The following is a 23,105-nucleotide window of genomic DNA, read 5'->3' on the forward strand; positions in this document are numbered from 1 at the left end:
AACGGTGAACGTTGCTACAGTGTAGCATTACTAACCCCCATTTTTCCAGTAGAATTTCCAACGACCCTCCACATGTTTTTGAGCTCCACCAAAGATGGTTGCTGATTGACTTGGACCACTGTGAAATACCTTGCATATCTTTTTTTTTACCTGCAGCCGACATTTTTTTATTGATGGTTTTTGCAAGATGCCAAACGTCAAATTGGTGATTTATATTTTTGTACTCTTCTCTCATTGTCTTGGCAATTGAAACGTGTCTGTCCGTGGCTATCAGGTCGATCACCATTCCCCGCGATTGTAGTTCTTGCAATGATGCTACAAAGCCAACTTTCTCCATGGCCACTGAGGATGTACTTTGTGACACCTGCACGACCACCGAACTCACAATTTTCTTACTTTCCATGTCCTGAAAGTGGTAGGTGCAGTACTTGGCTGAAAATCCTGGGCTGTCGCACTGTCCATCACCGGCTAGCCTGAACCGTTTGCCCGCGAATGTACTATCAATAGACATTTTTTCCATTCTCCAAGCTTCGCTAATGGCTGGAAATAGATAATCGGTTTGGTATTTGTAGAACTGAGTTTTCGCAATGAAATGGATTCCCACAAACTGAAAGAAAGACTAACTTTTTAAAACTTGAACCACTAAAAAGTGCAGCCGCTGCACAAAGTAGATTGCCTGCTGGCAGTTGCCCCAGCATGGGTTGTGCAGACCATGAGAAAGGATGATATTTTGTACAGGTGGCATGTATTTTAAGGTTAGTGCCTCGAATTGCACGAGTCACATTAATCAATGGCTCCCCACATACTTCCCCACCAACCGAATGCCCACATTTCATCAGAATAATAATATCAATCAAACAACTATCGAATACAATGAATTTGGCCTCTTTCCTTATACTGTCACTCTGCATCCCAGCTGGTTCTGCCTGTAACGTTGAGGACATGTCACTCACATGAAAGGTAGAATCTCTGATATCGTCTTCCGCTATGTTCAGTGATATTGATGGTGTTTCATTGTCGTCCAGTTCATTCTCTTCCATTGCAACATCTGTTCCTTCTCCGGCGATGGGTGAATAAAACAATTTCTTCAACTTTCTCGCGGTCTTAGTTTTTGCGGGTGTGGATTCTGTGAATTGATCTCCGACTGCATCCGAACTACCAGGAGGACATTCACTATCAATGGCTGGTGGTGGTATAGCTCCGTTGTCAATCACTTCATATTCTTCCCATTGGCACGATGCATCTCCAGTCTCAAGTCCCTGCAAAAAGGTTTGACAAGCAACATCTCTCGTTCGCTTCACTGTCTGTGTAGATCTAGTTCGTACACCGACTCGCAACTAGAGGACAGATTGGAAAAGGGATGTTCAGTTTAAACACAACTTACAGTATTGAACTATTAACAGTGAAAAACAACATAATATAGTGACCAGGACACTAACCTTCTTTTGCTTTCTTTTCTTTGAAACTTTCTTGCCTCGAACTTCAACATCAGGATGCTGTTGCTCCGACTCGTGTGTGCATGTCTCCACTTCCTCTTGCGCTGCAACGACTATATTTTCATGATAAGCACATCCATCACGCACTGACGCTCCATCGACTCCCTGAAACATAGAACTTTCATTAGTATGTATAATAATATCGAAAACACAAAATGTACTTGGGGACCAATACCCACGTACATCTCAATAGCAAAACACGAATGAACGCTTTGTGTCGAACATTCAAACGACAATTATTCACGCATTGTTGATCTAGTTAGATGGAACTGTCAAGATCCATACCTCGGGCTCCTCATAGACTTCCATTGATGATATTATTGAAGATGATGCTTCAGTAACTCCCTGAAAAACAGTAATTGCATTAGTATGGTTTTCTATTTTGTTAAAAAGAACAAACTTTGTGCAGGCGTCAACGGCTCATCTAAATAGACCTGCACAAATGATCAGTTGTCTAAAATAAATAATGGATATGTAAATATGATTCGATTTGCTCGATCGTTGGAAGTGTCACCACCCAGAGATCTGCATCAACTACTAGGGGTGATGTTCTTGTAGAAGAAGCTCCGTCATCTCCCTGAAACATAGTACTTGCATTAATAAAGAAGGAAGTATAGCGGATGTAATCACGTCATATGATTTCGCTTGATCGAACTGTCAGTATCCATACCTCGAAATGCATAAGAACATCAAGGGACGATGTAACTGCGGTGCACACTTCTGCAAGTTGTTGCGCCGACCCGTAACTGCATGCTCCCCCTTCTTCTTGGATTAATGCTCCATCGACTCCCTGAAACATAGGACTTTCATTAGTAATGAACACAATATTGAAAAAAGAAGACACATAGGAGGGCGACGACAGAAGGACATATCAATGGCTAAAAACGAAAGAAACATTGTGTGTAACAATCACGCTACAAGAATGCAAGATCTGATGATCTCCATCGATGGAACTGTCCGGAAACGTACCTCGAGCATCTGAGTGACATCAACGGTTGTCGTCAATACGTTGGACTCCTCAGCATCTCCCTGAAAGACAGTACTTGCATTATTTTGGATAACAATAATTATAACTGAAAACAAAGACTAGAGGACGAGTACAAGGGTGTACCATTAGGTAAAATAATTACACGATAAATTAAAACTATTGATTTACATGCCTAAAACAAGTCAGTGGCAGAATAGCCAAGTAAGATTACCCGATAGGCGCTTGAAGTGGCTGATGACTGCAATAACGACACGGATGGAGAATCTTCCGCCTTCATATCGAGTGGATACATGAATGGGGAAATTATTGTTAGCTAATGCTACACACTACCGCAAGGCCGAGAGATAAATACGTAAACTTGACTCACCAGTGGAGGGATGTGGACGAATAGAGTGGGAATAGCGGTTGAGAGCAATTTTCGCCTCGCTCGCAGTGTGTTCTTCTTTATTAGCAATGATGTGGAGTACATGTCTGAGCTAAAGTGCCTGCTGCAGATGCGGTATCGATCACCCCTCTTGTCCGCAAAGACTTCTAGGACTCTACTTTCAAGCTCAGACGGTGGATATCCGCAATATCGGACCCATTCTCTTATCTGATCTATTGTCTTAGGGAAAACATGCATTATAGTACCTTCAGATTTATTATGGGTCTTCGAAGGGCAACCGCCAATGGAACAGGCAGGCATTGTGGAAAGTTCTGAAAAGTAAAGATCAACAATTCTCTATGAATACCAATGTAAACTCAGAACATGTGACTAGTTCCTTGCATGTTCTGTCTTGAATGAAAAGAAATTGGACGCAAAATGATTATGGTACATGGCCTTACCTTGACGATCAAACAGTTAGATGCAGGGATCAGAGTAGTTTCTTGTCGTAGAACAGGGAGCAGTTCACAGGTTGCAAACTGACAAGTTTCCTCGAAGTGGTCACGGAAGTTCACAGAGACGAAGAGCAGATAACCAGCACCTTCATGGGTTGACTAGCAAAGCGCAAAGAAGTTCTCATTAGAAATATGAAGTGGGTTATAAAGAATTCGAAACAGGGGTGTGTTTGTGAATGAATGACGTGTATATGTCGTGGCATTATGCGGTTTGCAGGGGGCCGTCCAGCGTGAAGGGGGATGCTTGGCAGGAGACACGGGGTCTGGTGGTAGACATGGGAACAACAACCCATGCTCTATAGACCACTTTGAAGTGTACATGGTCTTTGGCACCTCTTGGCCTTTATCGCTCCCTGACAGCTCCACTTGCCAGCACAAGTACCCCGGTGCGAACTGCCTTTGATAGGGCGGGGGGTGGATTGGGGCGGTGGTCGTGCAGACAAGACACAGGAAGACTCGTGAATGGAGACACACTTATGTGGATTGCAGGGGGCCGTCCAGCGTGAGGGGGGATGCTTGGCAGGAGACACGGGGTCTGGAGGTAGACATGGGAACAACAACCCATGCTCTATAGACCACTTTGAAGTGTACATGGTCTTTGGCACCCCTTGGCCTTTATCGCTCCCTGACTGCTCCACTTGGCAGCGCAAGTACCCCGGTGCGAACTGCCTTTGACAGGGCGGGGGGGGGTGTGGATTAGGGCGCTGGTCGTGCAGACAAGACTCGTTTGCCGCAGGGCCTCACCAAGGAGAGGCCATCTAACTGCATGTAAGAGGCAGGCTGAAGGATCTAGTACATGGAAGGCAGGGGGGTGAGTTTATAAATACCTCAGCCTCCCAGGAGAATATATGGGTGCAGTTCACCCAGGAGACCCTGGATGCCTAGGCAGTTAGTCAGCAGCAGGCTGGCCTGTGGTGGCAAGGCGGCACGGGCCAGAGGGGGTCATCTCTGTACCCGGTGCCCAAAAGGATGATTTATTATGATCAACCATATTGATTATTTACCTATAACCATGTTTTGTATCAATAAAATCCAACGGCCTTCCTTTTATTGCCAACGCTTGAACAAAGTGGTGTGGTAAGTATTTTTGGGGGAGGAGGCAAGGCCGGGAGGCTTGATGACAACCCGCAAAATAACATATGTAGGTCTGCTGCATAGGGGTTCAACGGTTATGTGGATTGAAGGTGGGCGGCCAGCGTGAGGGAGGATGCTTGGCAGGAGACATGTGGTGTGACAAGACAAGGCACAGGAAGACTATTCAATGGAGACACACTAGATTCATTTAAAAAATCAAAACAACCATTGTTAAAATATATGTTGGGTTTTATTTTAGATCTTAATTTCAATTGAACATAAATAATAAACATTACACATTGTAAAGTTCCGGTTGCAGCACATTCAGGGAAAATCCGCGGTATTGTCCACTGTCGCTGGGGAAATGTTGTCTAATGGCAAGTACCGCACAGGCAGGTATTACTCTCCGAACGCGGTGTCCGAGCCTCCCGTGAAGCCACCAAGTGAAGCAACGATAGGCCACCAGCCTGTACCACCTGTGAAAATGAAAGATGCAAACTGTATTAAAATGACAAAACTTTCTTATCACTGTCGATTCAGGTAAAAAATGTCATTCTGCTTTGAAAAAAATTCTATCTAGAAAATGCACAATATGGAACCAATTTACATGCATTCGAATGATATGTAGATGTAATTTTATATGTGGGAGACGACCATGACATAGTAGTGGCATCACTGACATCAAAACCAGAGTATACTTACTCGTTACTCGGATTACGCGGACGAACAGTGCCGCGAAGTTCGTGCATAAGCACCATCATCATCCTCAACACGGTCCGTGAGAGGCAGGCTTCCCTGAACTCTGGCAGCTCGGTGATGCATTGCGGACTTGGCTCGCCTTCCGAAATGTAGGCCAAGCACCCGGAATTTTCACGGCAGCAGCAGTTCTCCTTCTCAGTTGGCATTAGCTCGCACCGATTGCACGTGCACCAGGTGGAGACGCCGTCCATGCGACATGGTCCAGGCTCTTCATCCGTTGACTGGTCCTCCCAACTGCCGTCCGAATCCCCATCGTTTTCGCGTGCTTGCCTTTCCAGTAGTTCCTCTTCGGTGTACTCGGGCTCGTACATATACGGCATTATTGTAGCCATTGTGTGGTAAAGAAAGTAAAATAATTTACAGAGATGGTACAGGTGTTCACAAGGCCTAGAAGCGGCGAAGGTAGCTGACCAGAGCACAGAAACGAGTCACAGAATACTCAAAGTAACACAGAGAGAGTAATGGAATCGAAAATCTGCTGCTGTGTGTTGTGAAACGGTGTGTTTATACTTATTGAGGAAAGAGGCGTCCTGCCATTTCCATGGCGACACTTCATTAGCTGAGGCGCAGCGATTGTTGACACGAAACATGCTTTGGTGTTGGGAAATGGGCGGTACGCGTCTGCTGATGCCAGGCTCAGGGGCGGGGGATTTGATTTAGTGCCGCAAAAGCAGGTGAGCCAGGGCGATGGGGGGAAATGATAGGATTATCAGAAAATGGCGGCTGATTTCGAGTGCGTTAATGGACGAAAAGTCGGGTAAGGTCCATAGGAAAGTTTTCTACGATCTACCGAGTTATGCTTAAAAACACATGGCCGAACCGTAGAGACAATAAAAAAAAAAGTCCCGGAACTATCCTTTAATACCTTGTGTCCTACCAGTGATTTTTCTGAACTCTCTAACATTGTGCAAGACTTTCTATCCAAGAAGTGCATTAGAACTATAGACTTTATCCAAAAGACTTTGGATGTCCTGGCACTCTAAAGGCACTCTGCTGAATCCATTGACTTTGATATTGCTTGTCCCTCATAGGTTGTAGCTTGTGTAATACTATTACTGCTGGGAAAGGCTCATCTAGACTGCATTGGAGAATTTCGTTGTCCTCATATATTCTGAGAAACTGCCTTTTCTTTTTACTTCCCTTAACCCTTCATTTCTGAAACGCAGTTTACCAAAGTATTGGTGCGATATATAAATGCAAATACTATCCTTGTGATTGAAGTTACCTTAGGGTGTAGGAGAAGTGTATGAAGCATATCCAAAGATTATCCATTAGCTTTACTAATTCAGCTCCTTTCAAATCACCAGCCTGACTTTCTAGCACTGCAGGAAACCAATATTAGGAAAAGGGAGACACCAAAATATAAACTGAGACAGTACCCACATATATTCCAAGCAAACACTCAAGGGAAAGTGGCGGGTGTTCTTATTGCCTTCCGAAATGGGATCATGGCACACACTTTAAACAAACGGGGCAGACAAAGAGGGGAGATTTGTGTTTGTTACCTTCAAGGTGGGGGACATCACATTTACAGTAGCATCGGTTTACGCCCCAAACTCGGGTCAAGACGGCTTCCGCAGGGCAACTCTCACAGAACTGGAGACTTTTGCCAAGGGTGAGATCCAGGTAATGGGGGACTTCAACTTAGCATGGGAACCCCAAAGAGACAAGAGATCTAAAACAATATATGGTCAACTGCCCCCCTCACCAGCACTCAAAGAGAAAAGGTGGCTCTTGGCCCTGAAAGATATGTGGGCATCACTACGAGGGGACGAAACAGGCTTCACATTTTCTTCACATGTACACAATTCCTTCTCAGTGTTGAGGGCTAAACCGGAGTGTAAAATAAAATACTTCACTCTGAACATATCTCCAGACGTGGAGGAGAGCATGGTAAGGGACGCCTTCAACGCTACGTGCAGGGTGGATTTGATAGCAATGTTGTGTAGGCCCTGTCCCTCCAAAGCATTTCCAACATCACAACAACCACCTTAGGGGAGACCGAAGGAGGATACCAGGCCAGAACACTACCACTGAGTGCTAGGGAAGGGAAAGATAGGGCTAGGACGTTTTGCCTATAGGACACATTATGAGACAGATGGATGGGGTGGGGAGGGCTGGGGGAAGAGACAAGTATTGTTTACTCACCCCCTGTACTCCGATTCACACGGGCACCACTGGAAACATTTTTGAAATAGCGGGGCCTTCTGGATTCATGCATTGGGTCTGTTGGAGGAAGCCCAGGAGTTCACGGGGGGAGTGGTCCCTTCAGGCAACGGTTTCTTGTGTCTGGCTAGTTTGTAGTTCCATGGTCGAGGGACCAGATTCTAGACATCTGGTATTCTCAGGACATTACAGCTACTGGCATCGTCCAATCTTTTAGTAAACCTACCTTAAAAGTGTATTTTTTGGAACTGATAACTCTAGGGTACTAGCCCAATTCCCAGGGCTGGACTTACTAATTGTTTGGGAATTAGTCTAACATTGCTCTTCAGTGTTTTGACTTTTTTCTGAATCCGATTACTTAACTGCATTTCATTGGTTTTGAATCAAATGCTTTTCCGTCTTCTCACAAGAGAATGTATATATGCGTTTTATCATAGTTGTGTGACAATACTTAACTTGAGGTTTCATTGCTTAGTGTGATTGTAAAGTCCGAATTTTGTATATTGTTCTACTTACCAGTCTAACTGGAAATATTGAAGTGCTGTGTGGGGGTGTCTCATCAAGCACTAGACCACTCTCACACCTCTACTGAGTCTACGCCTTTGCCTTCTACCTACCTTAACTGGGGTTGGTGAGACTTCAGTGTCTTAAGTGTTCCCCATAAAAGGTTAGCCTCCCCTAATCCACCCCTGAGTTGGTTTTAGAAATCCATGCGACAGATCCGGTTAGAGGAGTTTTATGTATCAGGAACAGGAGTATGGCGACAGTTAACTTTGTGTGGAAAGAATGCAACCAGAGGGGAGCTGGATATAAGGTTTGATTCCTAAGCCAAGGTCAACATTCCAAATACAAACTGACCCCAGTGTTTACTACTGAACATTAGTAAAAAGAAAAGAAACATGCATTACGCTTGCTATCAAGTGGTAAACATGTGGAATGGGCTTATATACAAACTCCTGAATTGAGAAATACCTTTGAGAATACAAAAATAAAAAATAATTCTTTTGTTAGGGAACTTGGGAAAAATGTGTTCAAATGTATTTAACTTTTAATATCACACTATTAACCTATTTAATTTCTGCAGGGGGGAGGGGGAGTGCTGTTGCGCACAAGAGAAAATGGCAGCTCCCATGTAAGCTGCGGCTGAATCCAGGGCTGCAAAGCCGAAATAGGCATTTTTCTAACTCCGGTTCCACGTGATTTTAACATAGGACGTGCAACAACATCAGCTGATTGCCCATATGAAGTTTGGAACTGAACGGCGAAGTGATTCCCGAGATGTGAAGCCTGCCGATCTCTGTGGCAGTGCAAGACACGACCGCCGAGGATTGAGGGGAGGAGCCCGGCGCCAGAATAACGTGAGCGGTGGCAGCAGAACGCTCGATCCACCCATCCAGTGAGGGGAAGTCACGGGCTCTCCAAACATCGTAGAGCAACTGCAGACCACCTCCGCTCTCATCACTGCAGCGACCCGGGAGGAGGAGAAGCCCGGCCCCGATCAGGCCCGCCGCGGAGAAGGTAAGCTGGGCCTGCTCCCCGCGCATGTCTCCTCGCCCGCCGTGCGGCCTGTAAGCAGCGCTGCAGTTCCCTGGACTGCCCGGAAACCACAAGAGAGGCGAGCGAGCGGGTTGATTACCTTGACATAAGACTTTTCGCAGTAAGAACAAGTGGCATAGATGAACGGGCAGGGGGTGAGGTACCTCACCGTCCCGTTAGCCCCGTTCCCCCTCTACTCCCTCGCCAAGAAAAGAGCATACGGTGCACAACGTGGCCAGAACGGAAGAAGGCTTGACAATCACCGCCCAGGCCGCACACATCAAAGCTCCCCCCATGGACCATTCGATGGCCAAGCGTAGACAGATGGCCTCATACGCGTTGGCTAGACAAACTGATATCTCGTTATCCCATATAAAACGAGTCCAGAGGGCACGTTAGAAGCAACAAATAAAGCACTGGCAAGGGCACCAGAACTGTGAGCACAGCTTCGGTGGGGATCAGGACACCGGAGCCATAACGTATAATCCCCTTAAGACACGCAGAGGAAACAATGGACCATCACACAATCACACCCTGGTGGTGAGAACAACGGAGCGAAGAGCAAAACAGGGCAGGAGAATCACATCCCTCCCACAACGGCGCCAGTGCAGGCACCCCCAGACTGGATCACTGCGATACAAATCTTCAAGACAACGCACCATCATTCAAACCACCTCAGTGTTCATGGTGAACCTTTACAAAGACATTAAGCTGGTAGCCAGAGGTGTCCACCTCCAACAGTTCTCTCCACGGACATCACTCAGGCCCGCACCAGCGTAATACTACAATACAGGATACGCTGAAATCCGGACATCGGGTTGGCCTGTTTATCACGCTATACATCTCAGCCCGCGCTTTATATCTCAAGCGCAAGACATTTGGTAAGGGAAATTCTGGAGTAACTCTTTCTGAAATAACCCCCAGAACAGGAACGATACCCAAGAACTTTGGCCCTAAAAAGAACAGAGGAACGATTGATAAATACACGACTACAATGCAGAAAGACACTGAGCTTGAGAGGGACGAGGATATACCCACACAGGAAAAGCAGGCCTCCCCAGCATCTATGATGGATCCCCAGGCGGTCTTTCTGGCTATGCAGCAGGGCTTCGCAACACTCACCGACAAACTAGATGGAATCAGAGCAAGTGTTGCTAATATAAAAACACAACTTGACAAAACAACATCTCGCATGACCGAGGCAGAAACAAGGATATCAGGCACAGAAGATGCGTGCCTTAGAAACCTTGAAGAATATGGTGTCCACAATGGCTATTGAACTAGGGACAGTGAAGTCCAAATGTGAAGATTTGGAAGCAAGGTCTCGAAGAAACAATATCCGCATAATTGGAGTTCTGGAAGGGGCTATAAAAGGAACAATGGAGAAAGCGGTGGAGGACCTTTTGCGTACACTGTTGGGAGAACCGGGATGGTCACCGATGTTCATAGTGGAGCGGGCACACAGATCACTTTCCCTGGAGCCGAAACCCGGGGCATATCCCAGGCCTATTATTGCACGCATGATAAATTACAGGGACAGAGACCTGATCCTAAAAACCGCTAGAGAGAAACAGGAGCTAAAATGGGAAGCTAACATCATACGCATCTTTCCGGACTTCACTTTGGCGGTGCAACAAGAAAGGAAGCTCTTCACAGGGGTCAAGAAAATGCTTTGCGATCGGCAAGTGCAATATGCAATGCTCTACCCCGCCAGGCTCAAAATCCAACATCAGAATAAGTCATATTTTTTCACATTCTCTGAAGAGGCGGCGAACTTTATAGAAACACATATTCCCCCTAACAATGCACAAACCTAAATGGAGGGCAATCTAAGTAATTATTTGGCCATATCATTGCCACCATGTTCAAGAAGTAAGAAGGAATAGCAATGACAGAGGCTTCCCCCCGGGAGGCCCACATCCGAGATGTCTAAAATGCATGTTTCAAATTACATTGATCGCGCTAACCCAAAGACGTTATGAGTGAGAGTAACAAGCCAGAACCGGATACAACACTCATAACCCATGTTGGCATGGGCACTGGAAATGCCACAGTCCCCCCTGTAGCAGGTGCTCGTGATATTGATGGTGGGGAGAGATGGAAACTTACTGGCACAGTTGAAGTTCGGGGAACGGTTTGGGAGAGTTGGGGTTTTGTTATGGAAGGGAGGTTGGTAAAGCAAAAAGCACACAGGTCCTAGGCACGAAGGCACTTAAGCATACAACAGAAATACATTGGTGTACACGCGAATGCAAGCATTCATAGACAGTGGCTAAAACAGGCAAAGACAATATTAATGTACTAAGCTGGAATGTAAGGGGCCTAGGATCTAGAAAAGGAAAATTCGGGCCTAGTTCAATAGACAAGCCGCTAAGATAATCTTCCTGCAGGAGACCCATTACAGGACCCCAACAAGGTGAGCAATTGATGCCGAATTGGGGGTCACATCAATACTTCACAACATACTCCAGTCGGGCGAGAAGGGTTGCAATATTGATACATAAAACGTTACCGTTTGAATGTATCAAAGCTGAATGTGACCCTGACGGAAGATATGTTCTGCTCCATGGCAATCTCTATGATAAGGAAATAGTCTTCCTTAATATATATGGACCGAACATTGACCATCCAGAATTCTACTCCTCAGTTTTTGAAAAATTAGCAAATTACCCCGGGTGCTATGCGGTGGGGACTTTAATACAATTCTAGATGTAGAACTTCATCACACATCAACACAAACTAGAACACTAACTAAAGCAGCACACTCGGACCTGCACCTAAAGGATGATTGGAGAACACTAAATCCCTCCAGGAGAGAATACACGTACTATTCCACAGTTCACGACATGCACTCCAGAATAGACTTATGGCTAATAGACAGTGACAGCATGGCATGGGTAACAGACTCCCACATCTACCCCAGGACTTACTCAGATCACTCGGCGATACAACTAACACTGCAAATCCCTGACAGGGTTAACGACAGACCACCATGGAGATTTAAACCTGCAGCCTTAAGAGACCTGATTTATAAAAATTCAATGGTGCAATATATACAATAATACTTCGATATCAATGAACACTCGGTCTCCAGTCAGGCTATATTATGGTAGGCATTTAAAGTATGCATTAGAGGCCAGTCAACAACCACAAAAGGTGGAATTCTCAAAGACATTAGGGGTAGGCTAACCAGACTGGAGACACAAATAACGTCTCTGCAATTACAGTATATAGTCTCCCCGTCTCCTCAACTCAGCTCAGAAATAAAGACCAAACTTGATGAATATAAAGAAACAGCAGATCAAGAGGTCCGATACTTTGATAGACCTGTTGCGGCACGCAGATATGGGGAAAGGGAATGGCCGGGGAGGCTACTAGCAAGAACGGTACGCAGAGAGAGAGGTCCCACAACTATACCCTGTTTACAAATGGCGGACGGTACACTATCCACAGATCAGAATAAACTAAAGGAAACATTCTATGCATTCTATAAAGACCTATACTCCCCTCAGTGTACCGTTACAGATGCTGAACAATCTCTCTCCCGGGTACCAACAACTCTTTTAGTAGATGTAACTAGGGAATCACTGGAGGAACCTATCACAGAGGCTGACATAATTGAAGCAATAAGAGCACTCCCCAATGAGAAAGCGCCAAGCACAGACGGGCTGGGAGCTGAATTCTATAAGGAATTTTGTCACTTATTAGCACCCAGACTGTACACCGTCTGGATGGAAGCATTAGACAAAGTTGAACTCCCCGAAACCACCAGAGAGGCAATAATTACACTCTTGCTTAAACCAGGGAAACCCCCCGGGGAATGCGGGTCGTACCGGCCATTATCCTTAATAAATACAGATACCAAGATCCTAGCGAAGATACTAGCAACCAGACTCACACCATTGATGCCATATATGGTACATGAGGACCAAGCAGGGTTTATAACGGGCAGGTCCACAGCAACAAATATAAGACGATGCCACCAAATCATAGCCACGATACACCCCCCCCCTCCCTGAGACTCATGGATTAGCGGCCTCCCTCGATATGCAAAAGGCATTCGACACTGTCTCTTGGCCCTTCCTATTCGGGGTACTACGGAATTACGGGTTCGGCCCAAAATTCATAAAATGGATTCAAATGTTATATACACGACCTCATGCGAAGATTAGAATTAATGGGTCCCTTACAGACATACTAGAACTACTAGGTGGCACCAGACGGGGCTGCCCATTGTCCCCACTACTCTTCGCTCTAGTTATAGAACCTCTTGCAGACATTCTTAGATCACGATACAGCAAATTTGGGATTTGGCTCGAGGGCAAACTACAAATCATAACGCTATATGCGGATGATATTCTATTATATCTAAAGAATCTTGACCGCACATTGGGCAGGGTGCTGGCAGAAGTAGAAAAGTTTGGTGAATATGATGTATGATATGATATGGCATTTGTAACGCGCCTATACACAAGTGTTTCAAGGTTATACTCAGGTTTACGCCTTAACCCCAACAAGTACGAAATATTCCCACTCACGGACAACACCACGCAACCCCAAAATCTACATGTCTTATATGGAGTCCGGTGCACATTGTTTATCTAGGCGCTATTGTTGCCAAAACAGCCCAATTATCCCGCACTTTGAACTACAGTGTACTGGCGGAAGCTCTGTGTGCCAAAATGAACCGCTGGAATGCTCTGCCCATATCATTGATGGGGAGGATAGCACTGATCAAAATGATAATATTGCCGAAGCTTTTTTATCTTTTCAGTACACTGCCGGTCTGGCCCAGCCACGCTCGGTTTTCAAAAATTAATAGTGCCTGCATAGCGTTAGTTTGGGGTGGACATCCTAGACTGAGCTGGAGGGTATTGTCAGACACATCCCAGGGGCGGGCTGATGGCACCCGACATGGAATTATATTACCTGGCAGCGCAGGCACACTATGCGGCTAGTTGGGCCACATGCTTCCTCAACCCAGGCCGCCCACCCACACCTCAGGGGAGCGAGAAGCGACGTTAGCCCTACAAATGATAACTAGGCCAACCCCTAAACACTACAACATGATAAACCCAGCCAAGGTCACAATCACGGCATGGTCCAAAATCGCTGACATATTTGGCGCCAGTAAGTTATACCACCCGAATATGCCAATATGGGGCGACCCCCATCCACCCTTCTTCATAGAGGGTGAAGTGGCGATGCATTGGAGTGCTAGAGGCATTACACAATGGGGACAGCTATTCTTGGAAATGCGCTTTCTACAGTGGGAGGATATTAAAGACAGTGGGAAACCCAAATACGCATAAGCAACAATACAATAGGGTAGCAGCCATCACACAGCATTTATACCCAACATTCCCGAACGAACCTGAAATAAACATGGAACTAGGATACATATGCACAGGGGGGACTCAGAAAATTACGGCCTCCGCTCTCTATAAAGCTATAGTACAGACACGCCCGGTGGTAACTCACATGGCTAAGGGCAGGTGGGAGCACGATCTGGGGCAACTGATAGAAGACCAAGAATGGTCCCAGATTTGTGCATTGACCAAACTGATATCGTGCAATTCAAGATTCAAACTGATCCACTATAAAATAGTCCATAGGACACACTATACACCATTAAGTATAAAGCGAATATACCCTACTTTACCTGGCACCTGCCCGAGATGTAACGCCGAAAACGCTAACATATTTCATATGTTATGGGACTGTATAGAACTGAGACGCTACTGGTCAGAGGTCTGTGGAGCTCTGGATAAGAAGGCAGACCAACCGGTGGAATGGACACCGCGGATGTGCATGTTGGGGGCGGTGGGGAAAATGGACCCAACGTGGCGAAAACTTTTAAACCTAAGCCTATTAATAGCTAAAAGGGCCATATTAATGAGATGGAAGAATGTACAACTGCTAACAAAGGAAGACTGGAACAGAGATATGATGTGGGCTAACGATACTGAAGAACTGTATATAGATTCATTAATGCCCCCCTCTAAACCCAGGAATGTATGGTTGTGGTATAAAGAATATCTGGCAGATTTCACAGAACATGAGAACCTGAATACAGAAGAAAGCTAACTTGTATATGTTGTATGAACGCAAAATGAGTGATACAAATGTATGTGCATAACCTGTGTGCAAAGATAAATAAAGTTGTTAAAAAAACGTATTTAATTTCCTAGGCTTTCAGCTGATGTGCATAAATAATCCAAGTCCTTTCCAGGAAATACACACTTCAGACTGTTGCGGCACAACTTCTTACAATACAAAATGACAAGCAGAACATGACAAAAATACCTGTTTCTGTACAGGTGCAACCAATTATCTATACAGACAGTTTTTGCCATATAATTCTTCAAGCTTGACCAAAGTTAAAGTACTAGAATGCAGCAACCCAATACTGTTTAAGGCTAACTAGCCTACTTTCCAAAAAATAACAAATGTAATATCCTTGTTAATTATCAAACAATCTTTTAACTCAATACTAGCAGCCAGTGCAATTTTACACTTAATGGGTCACATTAATAGGAAACCTTATATTACAAAATCTCCATCGAATTCCTTTGAACTAAAGAGTGGACCTTTTCACATCGATGAAATACATCAATGGGTAGAAACATCTTTAAATTGGAGACGGAGGGCAAGTGTAAAAAAGGTGACTATGATGGTAGGATAAGTAAAAGTGCAATGTCTATTAATATGATGTGTCTACCAGTTTTCAATGTCAACTAGTGTGCAATATCTATCAAAAACGGACTAAGTTGGATTTTGAACCGTTGTCCCATTACAGAGGGGCTGAAGGGGTTGGTGGCCTACTGTTGCCTGGTTTAACCCATGTAGTATATGAGCGGGTTTATGATACAGCTGTCTTTACAAATGTAAGACTATACTGATCACACTCCACAATGTGTAAACATTTACAATATAGTTAGTTGGCAAAAGATGACAAAGCATATTCCAATTTTGGCTACTTACCAGTGCCCAGAGGGCAGCTTTTAACTGTTTGATTCCTTCCCATTTGTCCAGCATTGGGGAGCGAACAGTATAACTCAAATCTGGGACAATACTCTAATGGGAAGAAGATAAAATAAAGGGAACGTATAAGAGATCTGCTATTTGGTTGATGGGGCAAATAAAGCAACTCACGTCATTTCTGAATATTGTACAGAAATATTAGCAATCATTGTCATGGCTACATTGTCTTACATTAAAATTATTACACTAAAGGTGTCCTATGATTCAAGTAAAAAAGTCAATTAGTTCGACCATGAATTGGTTGTGATGCAGAAAAGCAAATTAAATTCTTCTGCTAATGTTATTTCTGATGCATTTTTCTCACACAGATTCCTCAACATATACATCTTTCCAGTTCCTGCTGCTTCTTGGAAAATGTTTACCCACCTTGGGGCAAAATGTGGCTTTGCAGCGATTTTCCTGGGACCCTGAATTATATGGTACCGGAAATTATACCATGCTCAATATATGAAAAATTACCTTCATGATGATTCAGGTTCTCTTAGCCCAGGCTCTCCCTCCTTCACAAATGGTTGGGAACACTTGCATCCACAGGCGGGCGGAAAAGCTGGCTGAAAAATATAGCTGTCACTAAGTTTTAGAAGGGGACATGTCTACGTCACACATGCGTCCCTCTGCACTACGGGCCCACACCTTAGCCTCACGTCACCAACGGTCCCACACCCAGTTCCTGTTCCGCCGAAGCGGTAGAATTTTAAGTGCATGCATACTGCAGGGGATGGCTGGGTGGGTGTTGTGGAAGAGGAAGAGCCTGGACGAAGAACTTGAATCAGCATGAAAGTAATTTTTCACTTCTCTGTCGTCTTGGCTCTCCCTCCTTACAAACTTGTTGGGACTGTTACTCACCGGAATGGAGAGTACGTAAACAGGCCGGACCTCTATTGCTGGGGAGTTGCTTGAAGGAGCAAGGGTTGGAGCCTCCACCCAAGCCTCCTCTCTGTGAGGGAATGAACTCTTTAAGCCGATATGACCACCTGCTGAACTCTACAGACAAGGGGACCGATCGATCAAAAGAGCGAGGAGAACACACCGTCTCAAACCCAGGCTGTAAAGGAAAGGATAACAAGTTAAACAATCTGCCAATACTGAATCTGGTTTTCCCAAGACTATTCCCCTTCAGTAGGACCTGATTTAATCTCCCCTTAGGCCAAAAGAACCGGAGCAACCTATAAAGTAAAGAGGCTTTAGTATATGGCTAAAGGTGTAACTCTTCAGTATTGAAAACCAAGAAAACCATACTTTACCCCTGATGGAAATAGGATTGATGTAAAGAGTCCTGGGAAACAACGAAAGTATAAAATAAAAAAAAGGGAGGTTAGTAAGGCAGCTATCCCCGAGCGGAACGAGGGTCGCACTGGTTTCGGGATGGTGCACCACAGCAAAGCGTTCAAAAAGATGCACTTAGGAATGAAGCCAAAATCCACAGAAAATGACAGTCTGAAAGAAGAGGGATTCCAATTAGAGTCGTTCTTACCGGAGTAGTTACTATCCCAGAGTCCAGGAAGCAGGCAAGGGGTCTGGTACACGGGCGGTCAAGAAACACAACAGAATCAGTGTCCAAGAGTTCAGGAAGCAGGCAAGGGGTCTGGTACATGGGTGGTCAGAAAACAGTTCAATCGAGGATTCAGAAGAAGGAGTCAGTGTGCAGGCAGGGTCGGTACACGGGAAAAACAAGGACTTCAAAATTCAAGATACAGGGAGAGCACTTTGGTAAGTATGCCGGTTGTAACTTTAAACAGAAGCAGCGTTCTGTATGCCGCTGTGGAATAAGTAACAACAAAGAGGCGCACCGTTTGAAAATGAGGCTCCCATCTCAACGCCGAGAACTACAACTCTTAACAGGTTTTCTGGATACTGTAGTTCGTGTAGCAATTCTCCACGGCAGCTGCCAGCGCGATAAGAAGGGCGCATGCCGGCGCCGTAACCCTTTATGAAGGGCGATCACTTTCCTGTCCCTTATTCTGGCGTTACCTGGAACTCCCCAATTGTTCTCGCGTATACGGGAGCAAAGAGGCAGACCCCGGGGAACGTGGTGCGGCTGAGGGCGAGGTGTAACAGCGACCAGACTAAAAAGCCTTTGAATAAGCAAGGGTGGAGGACATGGCTTGTACAGGATTCAGGCAGACAAGTTGCGGAGAACCTCTTGGCCGAATTTTACATTATTTCTGGACAATGTGTCCACAGCATAGTGCTTGCAAAAGGCAAGCGGGGTAACACAGGTAGTTGCTTTACAGATTTCAACAATGGGTACGTGCCTGGTAAAGGCTACAGGTGCTGCCTTGGCTCTAGTAGAACGAGCCCGAAGTCACTGCAGAGTAGTGAACCCTTTCAAGTCGTAAGCCTTGGAGATACAGGAGACAACCCATCTGTCAATAGAAGCCTTTGCTGCTTTATTGCCAGGAGAAGGACCACCAAAGGTAACAAAGAGCTCAAATGCTTTGCTGAACGGTTTGTCCTTTTAAGGTAGGTTTTTAAAGTTCTTACTACATCTAGATTATACAATTTCTCTTCTGCCTCAGACGCATGCAGTCTAGAAAGAAAAACGGAAAAACATATTTACTCGGTTAAGTGAAAATCGGAAACCACTTAAGGCAGAAAGAAGGGAAAAGTATGCAAGACAACTTTGTCTTTATGGATCAGAATATATGGTTCGTTGGGAAAGAGCTTGGAGCTCCCTAATTCTTCTAGTCAGAATAATGGCCACTCAGAAGGCCGATTTCCAATTTAGGAATTCTAAATCACATGAAGCCATAGGTTCAAATGATGTTTGCATTAAGGCTGCTAACACCAGTTGAGATACCACTGAGGTGGAGGTTCACGAATAGGGGGATGCAAACGTAAAAGGTCTTTTAATGGCCTTGTTGGAAAGAAAAAAAAGACTTGTGTTCTCAATTCAGGTAAGCACAGATAGCTGATAAGAGTTGTTTGCATGCGTCTACCTTGGTACCGGTGGAAACAAGATAAGACATGAAGGACATGATGTTATCAATGGAGGCCTTTAGAGGGTTAAAGTTTTGTTCTAAGGCTCAGTGACAGAAACATTACCATTTGCTATGATATTGCATCTAAGTGGAGGATTTGCTGGAGGCCGAAAAAATAGCAATGTTTTGATCTGACAAATGCAAGTAGGAGAAGGCTAGCTTCTCAGGAACCAAGCCTTCAAGTTGAGCAATTGAGGGGAGGGGTGAAGAACCTGCCCCTTCTGTTGAGTCAATAAATCTCTCTCGAAAGTGGAAGATCTAAGGGGGGAGGTATAGCCCACTAACTCCAGAAGATCTGGAAACCAAATCTGGCAAGGCCAGAACGGGGCTATTAGAATCATTGTCAGGTTCTGTGATATTTTGAATTTCAGCAAAATGTTGTGAATCAATGGAAGTGGTGGGAAGGCATAAAGTGCTAGATTTGGCTAATCCGGACGTAGAGCATCTCCCAGGGACCGAGGACCCTGACCTTGCCTTGCCTTGATGCAAATTGAGGACAAAGAGTTGTGTTGATTGGCAAAGAAGTCTACTGATGGATGGCCCCACTTCGGAAATATGATGTGTGCTACTGATGGTTTCAGCTCCCATTCTTGCGGAGCGGACTGTAACCTGCAAGTTCTTCTTGCCCTCGAGATGGGACATCAACAAGAAAATGTGATTTTGAATCGCCCAATACCAAATTTGTTCTGCTAGGAGACACATGGGGAGATAGTGAGACCCCCTGCTTGTTGATATCAATCATTGCAGTGGTATTGTCCGTTTGACTTTTCACCACCTTTACTTGAAGTGAAGGAAGAAAAGATTTCAAAGGGAAAAATATGTCTTAGTTCCAGGACATTTATATGGTCCTTCCTTTCCTGAGAGGACCAAAAACCATGAGCTGTTAAGCTTGGACAATGGGCACTCCAGCCATACTCTGAAGAGTCCGTTATAACTATTTGGTGAGGGGGAGGTTGAAAGGGAGATCCCGTTAGCAGAGTCTCTGGGGTGTTCCACCCACACAGAGAGTCTTGGACTTGGCCTGGAATTTGGATCTTTGTTGCCGGAGTGTTAGGGAGAATTCTCTTATAAGGCTAATTTCCCAAACCTAGTGAGTCCACCAGCAGCTTTGCTGGATTATTTTTTCTCCTACTAAGAGTGAGGCTCTTTTACTCCCACTCTTTGGCATGATTTGGGGTAGGTCTCTGACTATTTGTGTGATTTTGGGATATTGGGTCTTTTACTCCATAGGGTATCATCTGTTTTTTGTGTATGTGTTACACAGCACCCTCTGTGCAGTAACACAGGGGTGTCATAGTGACCCCCAAACATAGACTCCATACCCTGGGACTGACTACTGTCTCCCAGGGCATGTAAAGTCACCATTGACTTTACTAGTCCTAAATTGTGAACAGAACCAGTACAAACCATCATATTGTGGAAGTACTGGAAGGGGTTAATTATTTTGCCGCTGGGTCTGTTTGCAAGGGCGCACTGTCCAGTCCCCCCATGTCGAGTTTCTGGCTGGTGGCAGTGGTTACCACGCAAAATATTCCACCGGAATATTCTCTATGGGATTTTCCCATTGATTTTAAACGCACCACTTTTTGGTGCAATGTTAAAGATACCGCCTGTTTATTTATTTAATATTAAATTCACGGTTGGGTCTTTTTGCCAGAACTCTTTTCTAAAATGGTGTTCGTGTCTGTCTCTGTAACTCTGACCAAGGTCGAGCCCTTTGTTCTACTTTTTGGAGGACTTTTCCACAGAAGCCCTCCAAATGGTGCCACTCTGTCTGGGTTCCACAGCATGGGTGGGGAGGGGAATTGGCACCCTGGACTGCGTTGCCTTAGCAACTCAAGTCGCACTCTGTTCTGATTGGGGCAGTGGTGAGCCGCCTACTATATACTGCCCTACTCTTCTTGAGAAAAGTCTGACTGTTCAGCCACAGCTACCAGGTAAATCTGGGTGGTATAGACTGCTACCAATTGGGTGTACTGCTTACTCCTGTAGTCTTAATCTTTTTGCAGTGTTCCCCAAGGCAACTGCACAGGATTCTGCCTAACACGGAGGATCTGAGAGCTGATTCCAGTTGAGAGCAGGATGCCACTGGAACGTTCTCATATGGAGCTTTGCAAAGGGAACTCGGTTTATTCAAGAGGCTATGAGGCCCAAGAGCCTTTGAAACGGAATCGTCCAAAATGTCGGCCTTCCTAAAATTCCAAATGGCCGAAAAGCTCAACCAGATCACGCATTCGGTGCTGGGGGCTGCAGTGGTGTCCCCACACCCTTGCTCACTATATTGTGAGCTGGCGATGCGGGGTGTCACCCGCGGCCATCCCAAAAAAATAAAATAATTACAAAATAAAAACAAAAGCAAAAGGACCCTGCGGCGCCGGTTCCCGATCACAAAGTGAAAGGGAACAGGCGTTGCAGGGACACTGCGAGTCAGAGCAAGGGAAGTAGGAGGGGGTGGGGGTGGAGTTCGGAGGGTGGAGATGGGGTCATGTTGGAGAAGTTCAGGGGAGAAAAGACAGAAGGTTATTTCTGAAAAATAACCTCCCTCGAACATTTGGATGTCAGGCTTTCAACCCCGATCCCTTTGAAACCACCAAGCGGTTAGTGACTGGTGAGTGGAGAACCGAACAATGGTTTGTTGAATGGCTTCCACTTTTTCCAAGGGTGGAAAGACCTTGTGAAGAGTAGTGTCTATAACTGCTCCTAAGAATTGGATCCTTTGCGAGGGACTGAGTTGGGATTTTGTAACATTTATGGAGAACCCAAGGTTGAACAGAATAAGGCAAGTAATTTGCAACTTCTGAAGCAATACCGATGGGGACTGGGGCTTTGAGAAGCCAGTAGTCTAGGTAGGGATATAGATGGACTGTCTGCATCAGAAGGAAGGCTGCCACTGACCCCAGAACCTTTGTGAAAACCCTGGGGGCAGAATTTAGCCCTAAGGGTAGGCATGTGAACTGGTAGTGAGACTTTACTATTGTGAATCTCAGAAACTGACGGAGTTTGTAGATGGGGATGTGTAAATACGCATCCTGTAGGTCTACCAATGCCATCTAATCATTTCGATGTAGGGAAGCCAGAATCTGAGGGATAGTTATCATAAGGAAAGCACTCAGACAGAAATTGGTTGAGGTCTGAAACGTCCAGAATTGGACGGATGTCATCTGATTTCTTTGGGATCAGGAGGTGGGTTCAGGAAGTAAAGTGAGTAAAATCCCTGACCTATTTACTCTTGGAGAACCAATTCTATTTCTCCTAGAAGAGGGAGATTGTTCATCTCTTCCAAGAGCTCTGGGGGTGATTTTTGGAAGAGAGGAAGGTGGAGTAGGCAGAAGGGCAAGGCGGTACCCGTGTTGAATAATATTTAGAACCCACTCCTCTTGAATAACGGTTTCCAAAAAGGGAGAAAGTGGAAAGCCTTCCTGCTACCAGGGATGTATGCTCCTGAAGATGGTTGGCGCAGAAGTTAAGTACAAGCCCAGGGGAAAGACACATTTCTTCTGCTCCTGAACAGAATTAGAGGTAGAGGAGGTGGCAATTGTTTTCTTGGGTCTATACCGTTGCTTCTTGGAAGAGCAGTACGATTTAGCAGATGTGGAGGAACCGTTGCTGCCTTGTGTACGTGGTTTAAATGCCTTGAAATTTTGGCGATCTGGTTGTTTCACCGAGATGGAGCTGAGAGTTTTAGCTGCAGTGACACTGGCATTACATTTCTGTAAGACCTCATCTGTAGATCAGTTAAACAACTTGCCATCGAATGGAAGGTCAAGCACCTTCTCCTGGATATCCTGGTGAAGGGAGGAGGCAGACAGATATGGGTGTCTCTGCATGTAGACTGAACTAGTAACTGCCCTAACAGTTGTGTCAGTTAAGTCTTTAATGAGTTGAAGCTGCTGTATAGCAGCTTCTCTGCCTTCAGACATCCAAAAAGAGAACTCATTTGCAGCTTCTTGAGGGAACAACTTACTTACCTCTAACTGTTGTTCTCCAGCATGGGTCTGGCATGGATTCACATGCTCATGAATATTCCCCGTCGTCAGGCTAGGAATCCTCGGTAAAGAAAAAAATCAGTATCAGTTTCGTTTCTGATCTGTCTTTCTAAGTAGTAACCAATCACTGATCTCTGGGTCATACTGCCCCCAGCCAATGACTGCCCTCTGCCTAGGCCCCGCCCCTGGCAGCCAT

The 23,105-nt window shown here is 45.3% G+C and overlaps 1 protein-coding gene across 2 annotated transcripts in view; it reads right to left on the reverse strand.

Annotated features, from left to right (window-relative positions):
• Positions 1-23,105, reverse strand: part of RICTOR (RPTOR independent companion of MTOR complex 2) — a 1,615,046-nt gene that overhangs the window by 488,991 nt on the left and 1,102,950 nt on the right. For both annotated transcript variants that reach the window (XM_069627164.1, XM_069627163.1), the window contains exon 28: positions 15,883-15,975. In XM_069627164.1, the coding sequence (XP_069483265.1) occupies positions 15,883-15,975 (93 nt within the window). The remainder of the gene's footprint in view (positions 1-15,882; positions 15,976-23,105) is intronic.

Source organism: Ambystoma mexicanum, chromosome 6p, assembly GCF_040938575.1.
Source record: "Ambystoma mexicanum isolate Mex_15411 chromosome 6p, UKY_AmexF1_1, whole genome shotgun sequence".
In the NCBI taxonomy this organism is placed as follows: Eukaryota; Metazoa; Chordata; class Amphibia; order Caudata; family Ambystomatidae; genus Ambystoma; species Ambystoma mexicanum.